Below are 20,001 nucleotides of genomic sequence, written 5' to 3' on the forward strand. Positions count from 1 at the left end.
CTAAGCCACCATCTCACCCCTTCCCAGCCGCAGTACTTGCATTGGCATCTGCAAGGACAAGTTGCTGTTTTTAAGTGTTTTTTTTTAAAAAAACCTATTTAAAATACAGCACAAACTCTCTGGGACCCAATCACAGCTTCGCCCAAATTTCCCATTTCTCAGTTGCTTCCGAACTTCTGGTGACTGAGACGGAGGGAAGGAAGTATTGAATAATAACCAGGAAGTTTCGTCTTTATAGACAGTTTGATTGTGACGCTAGAATTGCCTCCTTGGTTCCACTCACAGCCTACCATAAAAGGGCTTCTTTTAAAAAATTACTTCCATTTCTCTATGGCGGAGGGAAGGCAGCAAGGAGGAGGGGCAAATGGATCAGGAAATGAAATGATGCTCAGAGAGTAGGTTAATTTTCTTTCACTGCTTTGCCTCAGAAGAGGACTTGGTTTCTCCGGTCTGCTTCTTTAAAGCGAGGTGAGAGGTATGGGTATGTGTCTCGTTTCCATAGTAACGATGTTGGGTGGGTTCTCCAGACACTTCCCCTCCCTCCTCTAGTGAGTTTATAGGGCTAGGCAGACAGATGTGTGGGTTGTGGTGGTTTTCTGCAGATTTATAAGCCGGCAAGTAACTTGCCAAATCCTTTGGCTTCAATTCTTAGTGAAAGTGGTTCAAATCACTTATATCCCTAAATCCGGTACAGCCCATTCCTCTGCATGTTTACTCAGCAGTTCAGTAGAACTTGCTCCTAATCCAAGTACTGTACATATGCACAGGATGGCTACATTGTATTCCGTCAGCTTTATAGAAGACTAGCTTCTCCAAAATACAGGTAATGCCTCCTAAAAGCTATATTTGAGTAACACATTCATAGGCACCCACCCACACTTCCCCCCCCAACACCAGTTTAGTATTTGAACAAAATCCTTTTCTTTCTTCCTTTGTGCTACATTTTGGCAGGACATATGGGCAGTTATGGATGACGATAATAATTGTAGCTGCACACAAGGAGCCACAACTTCTGAGGCAGTCTTCTCCTTTGGAGTCATAACAGATATTCAGTATGCTGATCGAGAAGATGGCTATGATTTCTGCGGACTGAACAGGCGATATTATAAGCATAGCCTATGTCACCTCCAGAGTGCAATCGAAGACTGGAATAGAACAGATGTTCAGTTCGTATTACAATTTGGGGACATCATTGATGGCTGCAATGCTGAACTTAAGATGTCAGAGACAGCACTTGGAAGAGTCTTGGAAGAATTTAAGAAGCTCAAGGCCCCAGTCCATCATATATGGGGCAACCATGAATTTTACAACTTCAGCAGAGACTATCTAGTAGATTCTGCACTGAACACCAAGTACTTACAAGAACAGACTTTCCTTAGCAATTCTTATAGAGACCAGAGTTCCACTAGAGACAATGCTTCAGAATTCTATTATGCATATCAATTTTGCCCGGTGTCTAAATTTCGATTTGTCATCCTTGATGCTTATGATATGAGTATTCTGGGGAGGGATACATCTACCAAAAAATATCAAGATTCTCTAAAACTACTGCGAGAAAAAAATCAAAATGAGAATCTGAATAGTCCATCAGGTACTGTATTGTGCTGAGCAGGGCTTTTGTATGTTTCCAGATTCACATTGAGGTAGCACCTGTGCTACACTGAGGGGCCTGCCACTCAGAAAAATGAACACATCTGCATGTATTTCTCTGACTTAAAAAGTGTGTGGAAGGGGACTACAACAGAAGAACATTCAGTTTTGAGTGGCAGTTTTTCTACACAAAAGGTTCTACCAGATTAGGCTAGGCAGTGGGCAGGGCTGTACATTAATGGCATTTATGTAATCCCCTGAAAGGATAGAGAACTTATCTCAGAGTAACTATTTAATGCCCGAATGTAGGCCAGGTATGTTCAATATGACATTTTGAATGTATGCAAATATGTACAAATGTTTACATATATATAGCATACTTTGGAGGAAGCAAGAGATGGTAACATTTTAATTTGCAGAAATGGGGAATCAAATGCTTTGACTACGATTGAGGATGTATGATTTAAAGGAATGTACAGAACGTTGGTTGTTTCCTGGTTGGGAGCAATAGGCTGAGTACAAACAATTATAGCTTCCTAAGCCACAATATGAGCCTCGTGGCTCTGCATACAGCTGCATTGTTCTTTCCTTTATGCAAACTGGAAAGCAAGCCACGAAGTCTTTACTTAACTATCGTTTCCCTTCTTTGTCAACCATGAAAGCTTGGTTAACAGCTTGGGGAAAAGCCAGGCTAAGAACCCAACTTTAATCATGGCTTTATGCAATGGCTTGGTTTGAAACCATTAACCACAGTTTTCTAGTGTACACCTAACATCAAACTCGTTTAATTGAATACTTCCTGGCTGGTTCACTCACTTGTGCAAAGGGAAGAGTGGAGTGCTGTGTGTAGGCAGCCTTGAGGCTCATTCATATCTTGGCCTGTTGAGCTATGATTTCCTTGTGATAGTTAGGACTTTCTTAAACATTACTGGAAAAATAACTTGCAATTTTTACACTGCAAGTCACTACAGTAAGCAGTAGTAATGTCTGGAACGGAGATGAATATCTGAAAATGCATGGCTTGTACTTGCCTATGAGCTGCAAAGCTTCCCCATGGCTCTTCCCCATGCATAAAAGTCCCCACAGAGACATGTTGTGGACAAATAGGATCTATTGTTTCCTAGAATGTGTGGGAAAGCTTTAAATTAAGACTTGGCAATACGTTAGCACAGCCACATGTCCTTTAATAGAGATGCAAAATTTGTAGAAACAACTACAAGTGGGGTCCCATTTTTTTCATGCTAAAGAACAGGAGTATCTGTTATGTTTATCTTTAAAGAAAGTATTTTTACTGATCTATAAAGTTTGCCTTGAATGCTAGTTTATTCTTAAGAATGGGGTTAACTTAAAAGTCCCTGTAGGGAGAAAATGCATATTTTTCTAAAATGCACATTTGTAACCAAAAACTAGATGGCTTATTTGGTGAGGTTTTTTATTAGGTTTTCTTTTTGTACAGGTCTTGTTGAACGTCAGTTTGTGCAGTTCAATGGAGGATTCAGTCAAGAACAGCTGGATTGGCTTGATGAAGTCCTTACATATGCTGACAAAAATCAAGAAAGAGTTGTAATTATGGGTAAGACTTTTTCGTTTTTCACTTTTTAAGGCACAGCAACTGTCATAGAATATCACAGTATATCTCATGAAATTCTGCTTTTTACAATTCCGACAAGCCATTTCTCAAACCTGAGTCACACCCGCAAAATTGGCCTTTGGAGCGAACTCTGTTCATGTCACAGTGGTCTGATTCTGCCATTATATGGGCTAGATCCATTTTCAGGATAGGTTGTGGTCTACAGGAATAGCTATGGCATGCAAATTAAAAATGGATCGTGTGTGCTTAGCCACACGGTGCTCTGCAAAACAAATTAAACTTGGTACACAGTCAGGTCCAATTTATGATCTTGCAAATCACCGTCCCTTAAGGAGAGGGTGTAAATCAGAGGTTATGGAAGGAATGGTGCTGGATGTTGGTAAACAGTATAGGGAAATCAGGTTCCTTTGGAGTTCCTGGAACACAAGCAGTAGAACACTTCTTTGAAAAAAGTGCCTTATGAGAGGGTTGCTTGGTCATTAGAACTAGAGGCAAAAGACTGAGGGTTCCCTTCATCTCATTCCACTGCTTTAGCTGACACATGCTAAAATTTGGGTAGTGGGTTTTGATCACAATACTTCATTCTTCATAAAGTATACTCTGCCAGCCGGAAGATTAAAGGCCAGTGAGAGGTTGCACACCAGGAAGAACATCACAGGAAGGGATACACCAGACTGGCTCTATCCCCTAGGGAAGCAGCAGCCGTGGGGAGTTTGCTTCCCTCTTTGTGCCAGAGAGAATACTCCGTTCCAACTGATAGTTGCCCTGGGATTGAAGAGAAGTGCATTGTGGCCTCATCTAATTGACCAGAGGACCAAACACTGCTAGGTTGTGTGTGGGTTTTACAATTTGCTTTAAGCTGCTTTTAGAATCACTCAGTTGAACACCTGAATATAAATCTTCTAAAGAAATAAAGAGAGAATCCGTGTCACCTTGCAAACCCATGATAGAGAGAATCAGGCCTCCAGTTTGGCTTCCATTTTATTCTTTCAAGCCCTGAAGTATGTTTGAGCTGTTTTCTCAAAAAAGAAATACAGGTTAGTTGGAAAATGTGGAATAGTTACTCCTGTTTCTCCCAGTTCCACATCTCTACAAGGATGTCTAAATGGCTAGATACAGTATAAGTATTATTCAAAGTATAATGTACTCTTTGTGTGTGCATCAAAGTGAGGAACACACACATATATATTGCTTTATTTTAGATGCATTTATTATAGTTAAATTTATTCAGTTTCAGGTTGTGCAAGGAATGCTTTCCTAAGTATTCATAATGTGTCACATGAATTATTTCAGTACCTTTACAACTACCCCGTAAAGAAGGGCTAGTTAACCTAGTGAACTTCCGGAAGGTGTTGGACCACAATTGGTGCTCAAACATAAGAAATTGTAATTTTCTACTTGCTACTCAGTGATCTCATCATGATTGGTCTACCATGTGAATCAAGGACCTTCAACATCTATTCGTAACAATTTTGCTTAAAAATGACTTCAGGTGCCTGTCTAATTGTGAACATTGCAGAGAATACTGTATAGCCATTTTCAGCAGAAGCTGCCAAATTATGCAGAACTCAGCAGCTTTAGCATTTGGAGAGCTGTGTTAACAACTGTGAAATTTCATCTGTTTTGAGTGCCTCTCTTCCTCCGTTGCAGGGCACATACCCATCCACCCCAATTCTACAAGCGATGTCGCCCTGGCTTGGAATTATAAAGATGCCCTTTCTGTCATCCACTCGCATCACTCTGTGGTGTGCTTTCTTGCTGGCCACCTACATTTTGGTGGATACTGTTTAGACTCTTATGGAGTTCACCATGTTACTCTTGATGGGATTATAGAAACTCCTCCAGAAAGCCATGCTTTTGGAACTATACATGTCTATCATGACAGGATGGTATTAGAAGGAAGAGGAAGGATTCTAGATCGAGTGATGCATTACAAAGGTTATCAGACTTTTCACAGATGATTGTATTAGGTCTGATTACTATTTAATGCATTGTGCACTATGCTGGAGTAACTATTTGCCTGAAGCTCATTTCAGCCCACGGATTGGCATGTTCAACTTGAAGTGTCAAGCAAACTAAATGTCTGCACTGCTTAGTGAGGTGTGGAAATGTAATCAATTACATTTGATTCAGTGTTGGGCATTTGTTCTATATATATTTTTCTGATTTTAGAATGTTGGTGTGTAAATTATTTAATATACCATGTATTTTTTTTAGTTGAAAATTTATAAATAATTCTATAATTAGAAATGCATACATTTAAATTTTCAAACATAAAATAAAGATTAGTGGCTGGACACCTTCTGTTTAAAATATTAATAATTGCATATTTACTCAAGTCTGATTATCATACCGTTTGAAGGCTGGACCAAAAGCAAGACTCATAATATTACAGATCATATTTGCAATGCATTTCACTTTGCTAGTAGCTTCTAGCACAGAAACTGATGGGTTATTATGCCCTCTCTTAACCTATATTGCCTTACTTGAGACACACTACAGCTTCTGCTTTCTGTCACATGTTTGTAGAACTGCAAGCTAATCATCAGGATATTGTAATGTGCTCTGCAGATATGTCCAAATGAGGTAGGTGGGGTGTGTGACAGTAAAATTCATACGCAAATCCAGACATTGCTCAGAGACCCAGTTGTTTTATTCCAAGTAGTTTTAATTACAGCCTGTAAAACATACAGACACCGCTGTCCCTTCAAGGCTGTTCTGCAGCTTCAGCTCCACTGGTTTCAGCAGTAAGTTCAAATCACCTCTAGACTCCAGCTGCTTCCACAGAAGCACCTGTTTAATTTGATCCAATCCCTTGCAGGTACCAAGGGCCTGTAGTTAATGCAGCCCTAACCCATGTGGCCTTATTGCAGATATATTATTTCCTTGAAAATCTAGACCAGGATCCAGAAAATTCCATTCTAATTGTGCTTCAGTTTCCAGGACTCAAGAACATAACAGACAATTTAAAACCAGACTCTCAAGGGAACAAACTGATCTCAGCCATGGCTGTGATCGCTGTTGATTTGGCACAACTGACAAATCAGAGCTGGGCAAATAAGCACTAGAACACAGATTCCTTCATTTCCACCTTCTTAAATAACTGTTTTACAGTGAGACGGCCAGGATGTTCGCATCTCTGCATTCATGTAGATGTACAGCCACATTACAAAGGGGGAAAGGGAGAGGAAGATTGCAATGGCCAAGTGAACCCCACCCAGGGAATTTCTGTAAGGAAAGAAAAGATGATTTACTGAAAATCAAGTCAAATTAACAGGAACTTAACGAACTTGTTGAAATCTCATCTTTTTTTTTTTATAAAGATTTTTGTCTGAAACTTTATGGGGCTGGACCCAATGGTTATGCTACCAGAAAGTATTTCTGCAAAGGCACAGTAGCTGATTTTTGCCAATCCTTACCTCCTGCAGCCCCTGAACCACACTGCTCCAGGGGGTCCCACAAAACCCAGGAGCAGCTTTTCCAGGGGCTGCAATGAGAAGAAAATTGGGTGCTTTGCTCAAGCACAAGTTGGGGCAGTGTGGGAAACAACTATCCCCCCCCCCAAGAAATATGAATAATCACTCCTTTATATGCTGAGAGTTACTTTTACCTCAACTGGAATACAAATGCTGAATTATAACTATAAATTATGCTTTATAGAAAAATGCAAACTATTTGAACATGCTCAAGCTTACAGACTTGTAAATTGAAAATTGTACGGCATTAAGGCATAAAACGAATCACAAAACTAAAGTCATTTTGAGGGAAGAAGGCTTATACCATATCTTCGATAAAGACTGCTTCTTCCACATATTATAAATAGCTAAATGCTGAAATAAATAAGTTAAAAGACTCACTTGGCTGAACGACGACAAAGGCTCATCCAGACGGTAACAATCAACAGACCAAATAACTCCCTGTTTTTAAAAAAGATTGTAAGTTATTCAAATGTGTTGTCCATAAATTTAATCATATGTAAGCAGACTCAGCAAAGAACAAGAATAAATAAGCTTACCATAAGAAGTGTCAGATGTCAATTTCTCTGGGGGAAAGCAAACCGTTTCTCACTTTAAAGCTATCATAGCACTAAGCCCAACACTGCGGCAGTAGCTTAGTACATGTACCAAGTAATGGAAGACGAGGAAGAGAAGAGAATGGGAGGACGGGGTTGTGACATTTCCTTAATTTTGAGTCCCTATCCCTTCCCAGTTATATAGTACTGCTTCCAGTGGGCTGTATGCAGCCACAATGAGGTCAGATTGTAGGAAAAATCTGCTGTGATTTCTTTTTGTTGAGAAGTTTGACACAACTGCATCTCTGTGGAATTTGAACCAAGGATTTCAGAACTTTAATCCTGTGCTTTTGAGGTGGTCTGCTAGCCTGCTGGCTTCTGGTCCTTAACAGACCTATAGTTAGGGTTTCGTGAGAATCCGACTGCTAGGAAGAAACCTCTAATTTCAGTGGAAGGTTGACAATGTGGAAACTCTGCAGAAAAAATATATATTATTACATACCTGCCTTCTTCCTCATGCAAGATGCTTTTCTGAGCATTAGTAAACAAGGAATATCCCAAGATGGCAGAACCCACAAGACAAGCAGCTGAATGTAGATCTGACAGACTCCGCCACACAATATTGTCTAAGGAAAGTGGTAAGTCATTGGTACAAATTTCAATAGAATTTACATTTCCAAACTAACAGTGCAAACCTATACAGGCCCACTCAGAAATAAGCTCCACTGAGTTCAATGGGCCTTACTCCTAGGAAGTGGAAATATGATTGTAGCCCAAGTTAGTTGAACTTGGGTCCCGATGAAACCAACTGGACAAGTTAGTCATGATTTAGTTCACACTGATTAGTGGGAATTAAGTTCAACTAACTTAGTCTGGATCTACCTACTGTTACTGAATTCATTTTCCTTGGATGTGTCTCTTCAGAGGGCCTTCAAACAACAATAAGGAGGAGGAAACTGTAATCCTCTACAGAGTTTGGCTCACTGAACTGAACATGCATAGGATTGTGCCACAAGTGATTTTATATTTGGTATGTACTAAAGATTACCAAGCAGAGAACAAGAAGAGAGATCCTACATGCAGGCATAAAATATTTAAAATGACTGGATTTAGCAAATAGTTAATATAAGCAAGAGATTATATTGCAGAAAGCAGAAAAAACAGCTGACACGTCACAACAAATGAAGTTTTGACTTTGAGAAAATAATTGGTTAAGATGTGACATCTGGGAGAAAGCGATCAGGATATGGAAGAATTCATCATTCAGAGAGAGAGAGAGAGAGAGAGAGAGAGAGAGAGAGAGAGAGAAATAAGAATAGTAAAGTAGAACAATGTGTTTCAAAAAATACAGATTTCTCTTAACTTGGAACAAGTTAGTAATGAAATTAAACCATAGGTAATTTTTAAAAAAAAGAAGTTAAAGGAAGGTCTAATATCCCCACCCAGCATCTTCACTACATATTTTTTTCTGTACAGCATCTAGCAGTACTTTGGAACTAAATAAATGTTAAATAGTAGTCTAAACATAGGCAAGACACAAAGACCTCCCCTGCCCTCAAATTATAACCTTAATTAATATAAGAGGAAGAGGTGAATGGTCCAATTGATTTGGGGATTGGAAGAGGGAATCTAATACTGTACCTGCAATTGGTGGACTAAGGCCAACAACCAGTGTGAGAGCTGCAGGTACAGAGTAGGCAACCTGAGAGTGAGATAGAACAAATCTACTAAGTAGAAATTGAAGGCAGGGACAAGGAAGACAACATACTCCATCCTGGTTACCAGATCAATAGAAGAGCTAATCTGATGCCCCCAGATAACCACACCAGGAATAATAAGGAAGGAATGGGTGCTTGCTTCCCAGGAAGAGAAAGTGTACAAGATCCTGGAAGGAAAAGGGTGTTTCATTTGTAAAAAGGCAGCCCCTTGGATCACAAAACTATTCATAAAGGCAAAAGAGTCTGCTGAAGAAACGGCCCATGTCATCATCAATACAAAGAGAACAATGCAGTCTGATGAGATGATTGCAAGTGAGATGCTTACTGTTGCTGGTGGTTCTGTTGCCTGGAAGATGTTTATTTGATCTGTTCTAGTCCAGGCTGGACTGCTCCTAAAGGAGGTTTGCATTTTGAGGGTGGTTTTAATTACAGCGTTGTCATTAGAGACCCCAGTGGCCTCCGTGGCACTGAGCATCTTTCACAGTCAAAGGTGATGCACACCTTGACAGAGGTGGTTTGGACAGAGGCGGTTTGTGCTCTGGAATCTCCAAGTTACGGTAGTCTAATGTGTTGTATGTTGGGACTGCTCTGAATATTGTTTGGAAGCTGACATTGGTTCAAAGCACAGCAGTAAGGACTATAATGGTGACCAGGTGGTGGGAATATATCTTGCTGGTGCTTAACCAACGGCACTGTCTTCAGGCCTGCTTCTGTACACAGTTTAAGGAGCTGGTGCTTGCCTTTAGAGCTCTGGATGTCTTGAAGCTTGGATTCCTGAAGAATGAAGCCTGCCAGTTCACTGAGCTCATCTTCAAAGGTCGTCCTCCAGGTGCCATCTTAAGTGAAGTATGTGATGATAAGGGGAAAGGGGGCTTTTCAGGCATCTGGTTGGGCACTGAGAGAACAGCATGTTGGATTGGATGAGCCCTTGGTCTGATCCAACAGAGTTCTTAATGGCAATCTGTGCCTATGAAACCCTCTCTCCAGGGAGGTTTCCCTAGTGCTTACTCTGATACTGAAGATTGTAAGCCACTTTGTGAATGAAGTTCCTCAAAAAGCAGGTAGTTTTGTAAAAAAAAATACTGCATCTCTAGCACCAAGTCTTATTTCCCCAGCACTTGAAACTCTTTAATTATATTGCCCTGTTTTATGCTGCTTTTACAGTCGTTTTTGCAATCTATTCTGATGTTTTATCTGTAAGCTATTCTATATTTATATAATGTAAATCCACAACAACAAAAATAAAGTGTCATGTTAGAACACAATGTAACTAAGCAACAGCCCAAAGCCAATTAGAAGGAGTTTTGAGGAAGCTGCAAAAGCACTTCAGACAGATGACATGGCTTGAAATTCAATGGGGCTGCCTGACAAGACACCTCCGACAATGTCAAGTTCTCTAGTACTCGTAATAGCCTCTGAATTTATACTCACTATCCAGAGTCCTGGATCTGGGTCATTGACCTGCAACAAAGAAGGCAAGAAACATTGCTAAAAACATTAAATTGTGCGTAGCATAAAAATCCTTCCAACTGATCCGTAAATCAGTTAATCCTGAGCATTCATATCGAAGACTCCAGGATAAATTGTTGGTGAGCCTTGCTCAATGTGAAATAGGCAACCTGTGGAATTTTGCAGATTAAAAAACCCAAACGTATACCCAGTGCTGTCTGCCTAGAGCATTTCTGTACCCAAGAGTAAATCCAGAAGTAAAACGGGGGGTGGGGTGGGGTGGGGTGGGGGTATTCTCTAGTAAATGTGTTTGGGACTGCAGCCTTAGTGGAACTAAGGACAACAGTCTAGCTATTTTTTTTCAGGTACTGTCAGCAGATTGCTAATAGGATATAAAATTATTTTGGCATATTCTACCAAAATAACAACTGAGGAAGATATAAACTGTGCACATTCTGTTTTCCACTAGGCAGTTTTTAGGGCAGAAGACTGATTCTGCTTTACTGTTAGTAAGTGATATATTTCCTAATCCAGCATTCATAGCTTGAAAACTACATAAATATAATGGGGAGAATGAAGTCTTACTGTGGCAGGGGGAGAAATTGCTTTATTTCCCCAATGTCACCTGTTTATCCTAAAGTATTGTCCAAATCATTGGAGTAGTGAAATAGACTAGACTTGATCACAACCAGTTGCAGAACTAAATCAATTTAAGTAACGGCAACAAGGTGGGGGAAGGGGAAATTGGATCAAAGAAGGATGTTCTTGAGGGCAGCGTGGATTGCTAATAGGGAGAAGTAACCTGGAGCTTCTTCCCTCTTTTTTAAAAAGCTACATAACTGCATAGGTAAACTGTTCCAAATATAATCCAAGATGGTCATTAAAACCCTTCAAAATGGAGCCTTAGACCAAGCTATTTGAAAGACCATCTCCTCCCGCCTGTATCTGCCCATATCTTGAAAATAAACAGACCCTCTTGCCTGCTCCCCTGCCTTCTGCGTTGTGTGACAGCATGTGAGAGAGCCTTCCCTGTGGTGGCACCTTGTAAAATGGTATCCCTTCCCTGAGAGATCTTATCTATCTCCATCCCTACTTGTTTTCTGCCACCACCACTTTTCGTCTTCAGAAAGCTTTTGATTTCATGGCTGTTCTGATTCTGCTGCGTTAGTCCTGGTTCTCTTGGTTTTGTTTGTTTTCAATGTGTTCCGTGTTGAGATGCTGTGACTTTTTAATGCATCTAACTTGCTTTTAACGACGGGATTATGGTTGCTTTGTTTCGGTGGCGATGGGAGAGCAGGTTTATGCATACGTTTTGCCCCAAATAAATAAACATAAGGGAGAAAAATGCTCCTTTTCCCACATAACCTTCTGTGATGATGAAAGAAAGGTGTGCGGTCGATCTTCCCTTCCCGCCTGCGCCACTCCTGCTTCAAAGCTCTCCAGAGCTGCAATCCTGAACGCCCTTTCCTCGTTACCCTTCGCCCTACCCTGGAAACCGGCCAGCTGCAAGCCTGCGACCGACCTTCGCCCACCCGCACAGCCAAGCTGCTCCTTGCACTTTTCTCGCCCTCCTCCTACGCCCAGCGCAGCACCATCCCCGACCTGCACGGCCCCGGCGAGTCCGAAGAAGACGGCCATGACCAAGTTGCTAAGTCTCCAGACCCGGCTGCTGGCACCCGCGGAAGGAGGCGGCGGCGGCGGAGACTCCCGCTTAAGCCTAGGCAACGAAGCGGCGGCGGCCTCCATTGCTCGCTCGCGTGCCCGCCCCTCTCCCGCCCCACCAGGGGAGAGAGGCGCTCGGTCGACCTCAGGCGCGCTCATACACGCCCCTTACAAAGCCCCCCGCCCTGCACTCCTAGTCCGGCCATGCACCGCCCACGCCGCGCTCTTCTGACGAAGCGGGCAGGGTCCTCGCCGAGCGCTGTTGTTCAGCAGAGGGAAAGTTCAGCGCCACAACCGGGAGGCGGAGCAACGCAAAGCAGCTGCCAATCTCTGCTTCAGACCCAGTGCCGGATTTACGTCTAAGCTAAACAAGCTATAGCTTAGGGCCCCACTCGCTTGGCGCCCCCCAAAAAATTTAAAGGGGGGGGGACTGGATGTACATTTCCAAAATATAAGATAAATTCAACAATTACTTTTGTAAAATACATATTTTGATATGTTCAAATGGCTTTAGATACCTATTAGGTTCATAAATTACCATATAGCATATACAGTATGCTACAATTTGTCGTTGAAAAAGGCCAGCTGGACACATAAAGGGCCCCATTACATTCAGTAGCTTTAAGGTAAAGGGACCCCTGACCATTAGGTCCAGTCATGGACGACTCTGGGATTGCGGCGCTCATCTTGCTTTATTGGCCGAGGGAGCCAGCATACAGCTTCCGGGTCATGTGGGCAGCATGACTAAGCTGCTTCTAGTGAACCAGAGCAGCGCACGGAAACGCCGTTTACCTTCCCGCCGGAGCGGTACCTGTTTATCTACTTGCACTTTGACGTGCTTTCGAACTGCTAGGTTGGCAGGAGGAGGGACTGAGCAATGGAAGCTCACCCCATCGCGCGGATTTGAACCGCCAACCTTCTGATCGGCAAGTCCTCGGCTCTGTGATTTAACACACAGTGCCACCCGCATTCAGTAGCTTAGGACCCCATCAAACCTAAATCTGGCCCTGCTCAGTCCAGTGTATTAACTAAAGACCCACTTGCCAGGACTTCAAAGCTGACCTGGTTGCACCTTTTCCAGGCAGCAGACCTTTCCCCTTAACTGCCAGAAGCCCGAAAAAGTCTCTCTGAAATCACTCCAGTAACAGTGGCAGTAGGGTCACCAACAAGGGGGATGTATGAAAAATATATGTTGCCATGTATAATTTACTGGAAGCTTCTCCCTTTTGAGAAAAACGGGTTTAAAACTGTTATGAAATAAATATTTTCATACTGCTCCAGGCAGCTGTCAAGTGAGAACTGGGCACATCAGTTCTTGCACTGTGGACAGATTTATGCTGGCATGACCTTTCATATACATGAAACCAATTAAATATGCTTCTTGAGGCTTTTATTTGCGTTTCCTTTCCTGGATTCCAGCTAATTGGGAAGTGTTGGCCAATTACACTGGAAAATTATGCTGTGACCCTAAACACATACTGGTCCCAGGCTGAGTGATATACAGCCATTACTTCAGTGGAGCTTCCAGGCACATTGAAAGAACCATATTTCTGGAAAATTATATATTAGAATCGGGCTGCAAACCTGTACTCATATAGTTGCAAGCCCCAATAAACTCAGTGGGTAGGCATGCATAATATTGCATTGCAAACAGGGCTTACATCCAAGTTAAAAGTATTATATGAGCTTAATTCAAATTAATGGGAAATTGATAGGAAGAAGTAGGTACCATACAAGATTTCACACTTGGGCTATGTCAGTATGAGGAAAAGCACCATAGGGAAGAGACAAAAGGGGCCACTGAGAACTTTGGGATCAGGTTTGATGAGTTTCGGCATGTTGATCTTAATTCTGCAAAGGTGGAAGAAAACAAAAGAACTACCTGTTATCTCATTGAATAAACATGAAAGATGAAATGGGAAGGATAAGATTGATTTGCAGAAAAGAGGAAACAGGGTAATTCAGGATTTAATGGAAGTGCTTGGATTGGAACATAAGCATATGGGACAAGTCATTTATTTAAATACAATTATATTCCACTTGTTTTTCAGAATAAATCAAGGTGGCTAAGAATAAAAAGGTTACCAAAAAAGAAAGAAAGAAAGAAAGATTGCTGTCCCTATTTTTTTTTTATCCACATATGTTAGTATCAGGAAAGGCAGGTCATATGTGAACATAATTTTCGTTATTCCATGTGATTTTTCTATAAACGTCTTGTAGCTTTATTTGTGAACATATTCCAGAATGCTAAACCCACAAAGAAGATATGTGATTCATTTTATATAGAAATGTCTTTTCATTCAACATTGCATCATTTGAAAGAATCAGGAAGTAATTCTAAGATATAATCTCGATTGAGGTACTTAATCACTATATTTCAAGATACAATGTTTTGTTATCTAGTTGCAAAAGATTCAGGAGAGTTATGGAAAAGATGTAAATTGTTGGCATAAGTTGCTTGCTGCCGTGGCTCATTTACCAGGACAGGGGGAGGCGAGCAAATAGGTGTATAAAATTAAGCGCAGTAGAGAACGCTAAACTAGACGGACCTTCCGTGTGGTGCGGCAAGGCTCTCCTCATATGCGGAGAAAGAAGAGCGGGTTTCTCTCTCTCATAATACAGGTACTAGATCTGGGTTCATCTATTAAATCTGAAAGATAGGAGGTTGGGGGATGATGCAGGACAGACAATAGGAAGAATCTCTTCAGCCCGTTTAAAACCACCGAAGTCGCTGTCACAACATGAGAGAGATGGCCGCCAAGCTGGGCTGTTTCAGAAAGGGGATTAGACCAACCAGGCGGCCAATGGCTACCTCTCGTCTCTACTGCCGCCAGTCATCTGAATGACCGGCTTCTGGGGCATCTGCAAGTCGGGGAGAACGGGGCGGCGGCGGCGGCGGGGCATCAGCTTCGCCATTGTGGGAGGCGGCGGGTGCAAGACGAGCCGGGCCTGCTGCCGCCGCCGCCGCCGCCGCCGGATCCAGCTGGGTCTCTCCTCCTCGCGCCTCCTTTTCCTGCCTCCCTCCCTCTTCCTGCGTCTTTTTGGGCGAAGCCGTCGGAGGCATCATCCGTCCCGCCCGCTGCCTGGGAGGGGTTACCCTGATGCCGCGAGGGTGGGAGGGGACGAGCGGACGGCGGAGGCTGCAAGCGGAGCCCCAGTAGCGCCGAGAGAGAGAGAGAGAGAGAGAGAGAGAGAGAGGGAGGAGGAGGAGAAGGAGGAGGACGGCGACGACTGGCGGTGGTTTGGGTCGGTCGGGGCCAGGGAGGCTGGCGCCTGTTGTCGCGTGTCCCGGCTCCGGGTGTCCCGCCAGCTGCCTGCTGGGGCTAAAGGGAGCAGCGAGCGGGGCAGGGAGCAGCAGCAGCAGCAGCAGCGCGCGGGCGAGGAGCCGAGGGCGGGCGCGCGGGACGGGCCAGGAGGGGGTCGGGTCCGCTGCTCCTCCGCTCCTGCTGCATTGCGGCCTCCCTCCTCCTGCCGTCCGTCCCCTTCTCCCTCCTTCCCTCCCTCCCTCCCTCCCTCCGCGTCTGGCGCGCTGCACAATGGCGGCTCCCGGCCCCGGCTCTGGCTCCGGCGGCGGCGGGTCCCAGGCGGCGCACACGACAGTCAGCAGCATGCAGGGTAAGGGAAGCGCGCCTGGGGAGGAGCGGCGGCGGCGGCGGCAGCCGGGCCCGAAGCGACGCCCGCCGAGCCAGCTGTAGGCCGCGCGGCGCTTCGCTCCCTTCCAACCCTCGCCGCCCACCACACGCTCCCCGCCTGGCTGGCTGGCTGCGGGGACGGGGGGGGGGGAGGCGCCCGAGCTGGACCAGGCCTCGCCGGAGACCGAGAGGCCTCGGCCGCCTGGAGTTCTCCAGCGAAGCCGAGAAGAGCCGCTTTCCCGTGTGGGGCTCCGCTGGGTGGGAGGGGGGTGTGGTGTGTAGGGAGGGAGACGAGGAAAGCGGGGCGGCGGCGGCGGCGAAGCTTCGTGTGTGTGAACAGGCGCTTCTGGGCGGCAACACGGGTAGGGGTGCAGTTGGGGGTGGCGGCTATACGTGTGCCTAGGATGTACGTGTGACGGGAAACTCGGGGCCTTCTATCTCCTCTGCCCGCGGCATGTGGGCGGTTTCCGGGTGATGGGATTCATCCCGGGGTGTAAGTCTGGGGAGGGTGTGGGGAGCCTAATCGCTAGGGCGTGATCACTACTGGGAAAACAGAATTAATAAGCAAAAAATACGAGGCTGACGTCTGGCTGACTAACGAAGGTATGTGTCGGAAGAACGCATGCGTTAAGGTCGGGGGTAGAGGTAGCATGTCCATGTTGCTCATGTCTGCTCAGAAGTAAGTCCTGTTGAGTTCAAGGGGATTTACTTTCCGGTCCATGTGTACAGGATTGCAGCCTAATTGCCCTTGGGGTGGGGGTGGGGTGTAGGGGTAAACAAAACCTTGGTCTGTGTAGGCCCCATGGATTTAAAGCACCTCTCGAAGAGTCCTGAGAACCTTAATTTAACCCCCACAGAGCTACAGTTCCCAGCACCTTTACAGATTACAGTCCCCATAAGTTGGTGGCGTGTTTGTGTATGCTTTAAATGTATGATGTGTCTGGAGTCCATAAGTGGTTTTTCTGTAGGCATGCAGGGGGAAAGTGGTCTTGAGTGGGTTTTTTTAGGAGTGCAATATGTAGTTAGATTAGATGTGAGGCCTTTCTGACATTGAAGTTAGACGGTGGTTTTGGTTGAATGGGGAATGCATAACAGTGAGTGCTTCTCTGCTCGAATAAAGGGAGTACTGTATCAGATTGTTAGTAGGTGTGCTTGTAATTAAGGAGGATGCAGAGTGCATGAATGTGAGATGTGGATGGAAAGTTCAAGGTCCTTTTCTCAGCGTTGTTGCATATTGAGCAAGTGTTTTTGAGAAACAGATGTTGGCTTACCACCCCATAATTCTGATTAGGCCCATAAGAAGCCTCTCTGTGTACCTACTAAATTTTTGGAGAGGGACACTTTGATACCTATGTACTTGGTAAAATATTTAACAAAATAAAGCTGAAAGTATATCTTAATATTTACAATGTAAACTCAACACTGTTTTCCTAACAACTCCATTTAATACATAGAAACTAAAATTAGTGGTATATCCGGTGAAATGAGAATAGGATTAGGTTTGTACTGTTGAAATAATGAATGGTGCTGTGAGACACCAGTGATGCTGTTTTAGCACTTAATAATCAATTCTCTCCTCCCACAAATGTGTATGATCACTCACTGCAGTATCTTGGGACACGGTGTTCTCAGGATTGGTATACAGCTTTCGAACCAGCTAACCTGGAAAGCCTGTTATGTCCTGCAATGTACAGGATTTTGGACATAACTGATAGCAATTGAAGGGAATCTCTAGTAGGAGGACTGTGAAAGACATCTGGAGAGCTGCTGCCAGTCAAAGTAGACAAGACACAGTTAGAGGGGCTGGTGGTCTGACTCAGTACAAGGCATCATCACCTGCTCATTATATGCTAGGAAGCTGCCCTTGCTACTTTTCAGCACCAGCCTATGTACATGCAGCAAAATGCTCATGTTCGCAATTGTCAAATACCTGTATGTTGTTTGCCTTCTATTTCATGTATAGAAGTGCTTCCCACATAGGGATTTTGTTGTGTTTGAAGTATCCTTCATAGATACATACAAACACCAGAATAGTAAATGTTACTGAGCTTTACTGCTGAGTTGGCACTGGACACTAACCACCACCTTTTTTGGGTGGGTGGGTGTGTTACAAAGTGTTCAAGGTCAGTATCTGAGAAACTACATACATATTGTTATATATAACTGCAAAGCTATGTAGACTTCTCTCTTAAGCTGCATTAGATGGAGTAAAGTAGAAGTATAGGGAGGTGTTTGTTTTTTATTTACACTCCAAATGCTCTTGATTAGGTAATTATATGAGAGGTAGATTGTTCATTGTACAACCCTGATGGTACTGTAGGCATCTCACAATTTTGTTGCAATATATTTTTGTTTAGCACCTGGAAGTGCAGTACCACACTCACTGAGTTTCTGTGGGTAACAAGAAAAATGTTTGCCAGATGCTGCTAACATGTTTGGCTTAATACTTGGTTAGATCCTCAAGCTATTAGATCCTTAATAGCTCTTGTAGCAAGACACTCCCCCTATTGGGCTGTTTCTTGTTTGCTTAGTGTTTTAGTTTGGGATCTCAAGAGTGTTGATTGGTAGATAGCAGGCTATTTGGCTTTTCCTTTCCTTTTGTTTTTAGGCCATTAACTACTCCTAGTATTCCCAGGTAACATTCTGTGTTAACATGGGAAGGATAGGAACACACTCCATACTCTTGTAGTAGAAATGGTACTATGGGCATCTAGGAGTTAACTCTCAATAATACCCATGCATTTGGGTGCTCAAGTAAACCAGTATGTTATGATATTTGAATTTTGATTACTCACCTGGGTAGTCTTGCTGTAAAGAGTGTTTGTTCCTCTGCATATTGGAAAACGGCCCACACTGAAAGGCAGGACTTCAGGCTGGTTCCCACATTATGGTGTTAAGTAAGGGAAATGGCTTTCGAACCACTCTTTTGCCTAAAATATGCAGGATATCTATTTTTAACCCTTAACTTTGGTTGTTGCAAAGTAAAAGTTTATTGCAAGGGTTTGCTGAACCACTCTGTGAACACCACCTGTACTTGTGTCTTTCTAATGAGTAGGCACATTTGAATCAAAGTGAGTGATCACAGAAATATGTTACAGGTGTACATTAATTACTTAATGTAAAATCATAGTGTGGGAGATGACCTTTAGTCTTGTATAGAACCAGTTCTCTTTACCAGGCTGCAGACTGCCCAGATGTGCTTCTCTTTGAAGGCAAAAAACAGTTGGTTTTCTTCTATCCTGCCTTTCTGCCTGCTTTCAGTGTTAGAAATGTAAGTATTCGTTCCTGGCAAGAAATTTACCTGGTGATTTTATTGAAACTCATCACCTAATTCGTTCAAAGGCTATGATGAATGAAAACTAGGAAATTTTCATTATTAAATCAGTATGGAAGAATCTTGTATTTGTAATTCAGTCCAGTGTATCTCTCCTCACTGAGATCTACTGAGTCCAGGTGATGTGCATAGGACTGCAGCCTAAATCATTGGTCTGAGTCAGCTTCATTTCTGTGCACTTGTTCTGTAAAAAAAAGCTGTGTTCTCATTGCTGGTTATATAACCATCTAAAAATTGTTGATTTTGAATTGAATTGAAAGTGCCTACGCTAGATTTTAAAAAACAGACATGTAGGGCCATAGTACTGTACATCATAATCTTTTTCAGGTTCTCCTTGTGCTTGTTTACTGAATTAAGAAATCCTAAACAACTCATTTTTACTCAAAACTTGTATCAAACTGCATTAGAAGCAGGGCTTTTTTCCCAGCCAGAACTCCCCTGAACTCCGTTCCGGCACCTCTCAGGTGGGTGCCATTACTATTATAAGAGAACAAGGGAGGCGTTCATGGTGAGTTCCAGCACTTCTTTTTCTCGAAAAATAGCACTGATTAGAAGCGCAAGCAGAATTTGAGGAGTTGTATTGGATACATAAGCTTGTGAAAAAACTATGGTTCTCTTTTCAACAAGGTATTAATAGACCAGTGGGCCTGTTTAGAAGCCAGTTCATGCGTTGATACAGCAGTAAATAACGTGTAGCTCTCATGCGCACAAGAGCTTCCTCATTTACCTGTGGCAGGGTGGCATCCCATTATATGCAAGGAGCTACCCATCACTAAGAGCTCCATATGAGCATTGGAGGTCCTGTGAGTCTTTAGATCAGAGCAGTGAATTATAATTAAACGTCAGAAACAGTCCTTTAGATCTTTCATGCTGTGGAGTTGAGTTTGGTATTTCTCCTTCCCAATATTTATTCGGATGGTAAGTGACATACTACATCAGTATCTGGTTCAGTTCACTCATACCATTTCCCCTGTGTCATTTCCCACAACATAGGTTTTTGTTGCATAAATGTT

General features: G+C 43.3%; 3 protein-coding genes across 11 annotated transcripts in view; 2 read left to right on the forward strand and 1 right to left on the reverse strand.

Moving 5' to 3' along the window:
* Positions 1 to 4: 4 nt before the first annotated feature.
* ADPRM (ADP-ribose/CDP-alcohol diphosphatase, manganese dependent) lies at positions 5 to 5,477 on the forward strand. Its single transcript, XM_081850880.1, has 4 exons — positions 5 to 468; positions 952 to 1,591; positions 3,047 to 3,163; positions 4,832 to 5,477. The coding sequence occupies exons 2-4, from the start codon at positions 967 to 969 to the stop codon at positions 5,140 to 5,142; spliced, it is 1,053 nt and encodes a 350-aa protein (XP_081707006.1). The 5' UTR covers positions 5 to 468; positions 952 to 966; the 3' UTR covers positions 5,143 to 5,477.
* A 351-nt stretch (positions 5,478 to 5,828) lies between these two features.
* Positions 5,829 to 12,164, reverse strand: TMEM220 (transmembrane protein 220). 2 transcript variants are annotated; one of them, XM_081850953.1, is made up of 7 exons: positions 11,963 to 12,164; positions 10,343 to 10,372; positions 8,835 to 8,895; positions 7,696 to 7,819; positions 7,039 to 7,098; positions 6,601 to 6,668; positions 5,829 to 6,409 (listed from the first exon to the last, which is right to left on the reverse strand). In XM_081850953.1, exons 1-7 carry the CDS (start codon positions 12,104 to 12,106, stop codon positions 6,348 to 6,350), a joined length of 549 nt encoding a protein of 182 aa, XP_081707079.1. In that variant the 5' UTR covers positions 12,107 to 12,164; the 3' UTR covers positions 5,829 to 6,347. The 2 variants fall into 2 exon arrangements, with proteins under 2 accessions (XP_081707079.1, XP_081707078.1); XM_081850952.1 differs by lacking the exon at positions 6,601 to 6,668 and having other exon boundaries at positions 11,963 to 12,153.
* A 2,997-nt stretch (positions 12,165 to 15,161) lies between these two features.
* MAP2K4 (mitogen-activated protein kinase kinase 4) overlaps positions 15,162 to 20,001 on the forward strand; it is a 45,457-nt gene continuing 40,617 nt past the window's right edge. For 2 of the 8 annotated variants that reach the window (XM_081848739.1, XM_081848741.1), the window contains exon 1: positions 15,168 to 15,637. In XM_081848739.1, coding sequence (XP_081704865.1) covers positions 15,559 to 15,637 — 79 coding nt within the window. In that variant the 5' untranslated portion in view covers positions 15,168 to 15,558. Of the gene's footprint in view, positions 15,638 to 20,001 lie in introns of all 8 variants that reach the window. The other 6 variants (XM_081848745.1, XM_081848746.1, XM_081848747.1 and 3 more) reach the window with 6 other exon arrangements.

The sequence above is a fragment of the Podarcis erhardii genome, assembly GCF_964252035.2.
Source record: "Podarcis erhardii genome assembly, chromosome: 2".
Taxonomy (NCBI): Eukaryota; Metazoa; Chordata; class Lepidosauria; order Squamata; family Lacertidae; genus Podarcis; species Podarcis erhardii.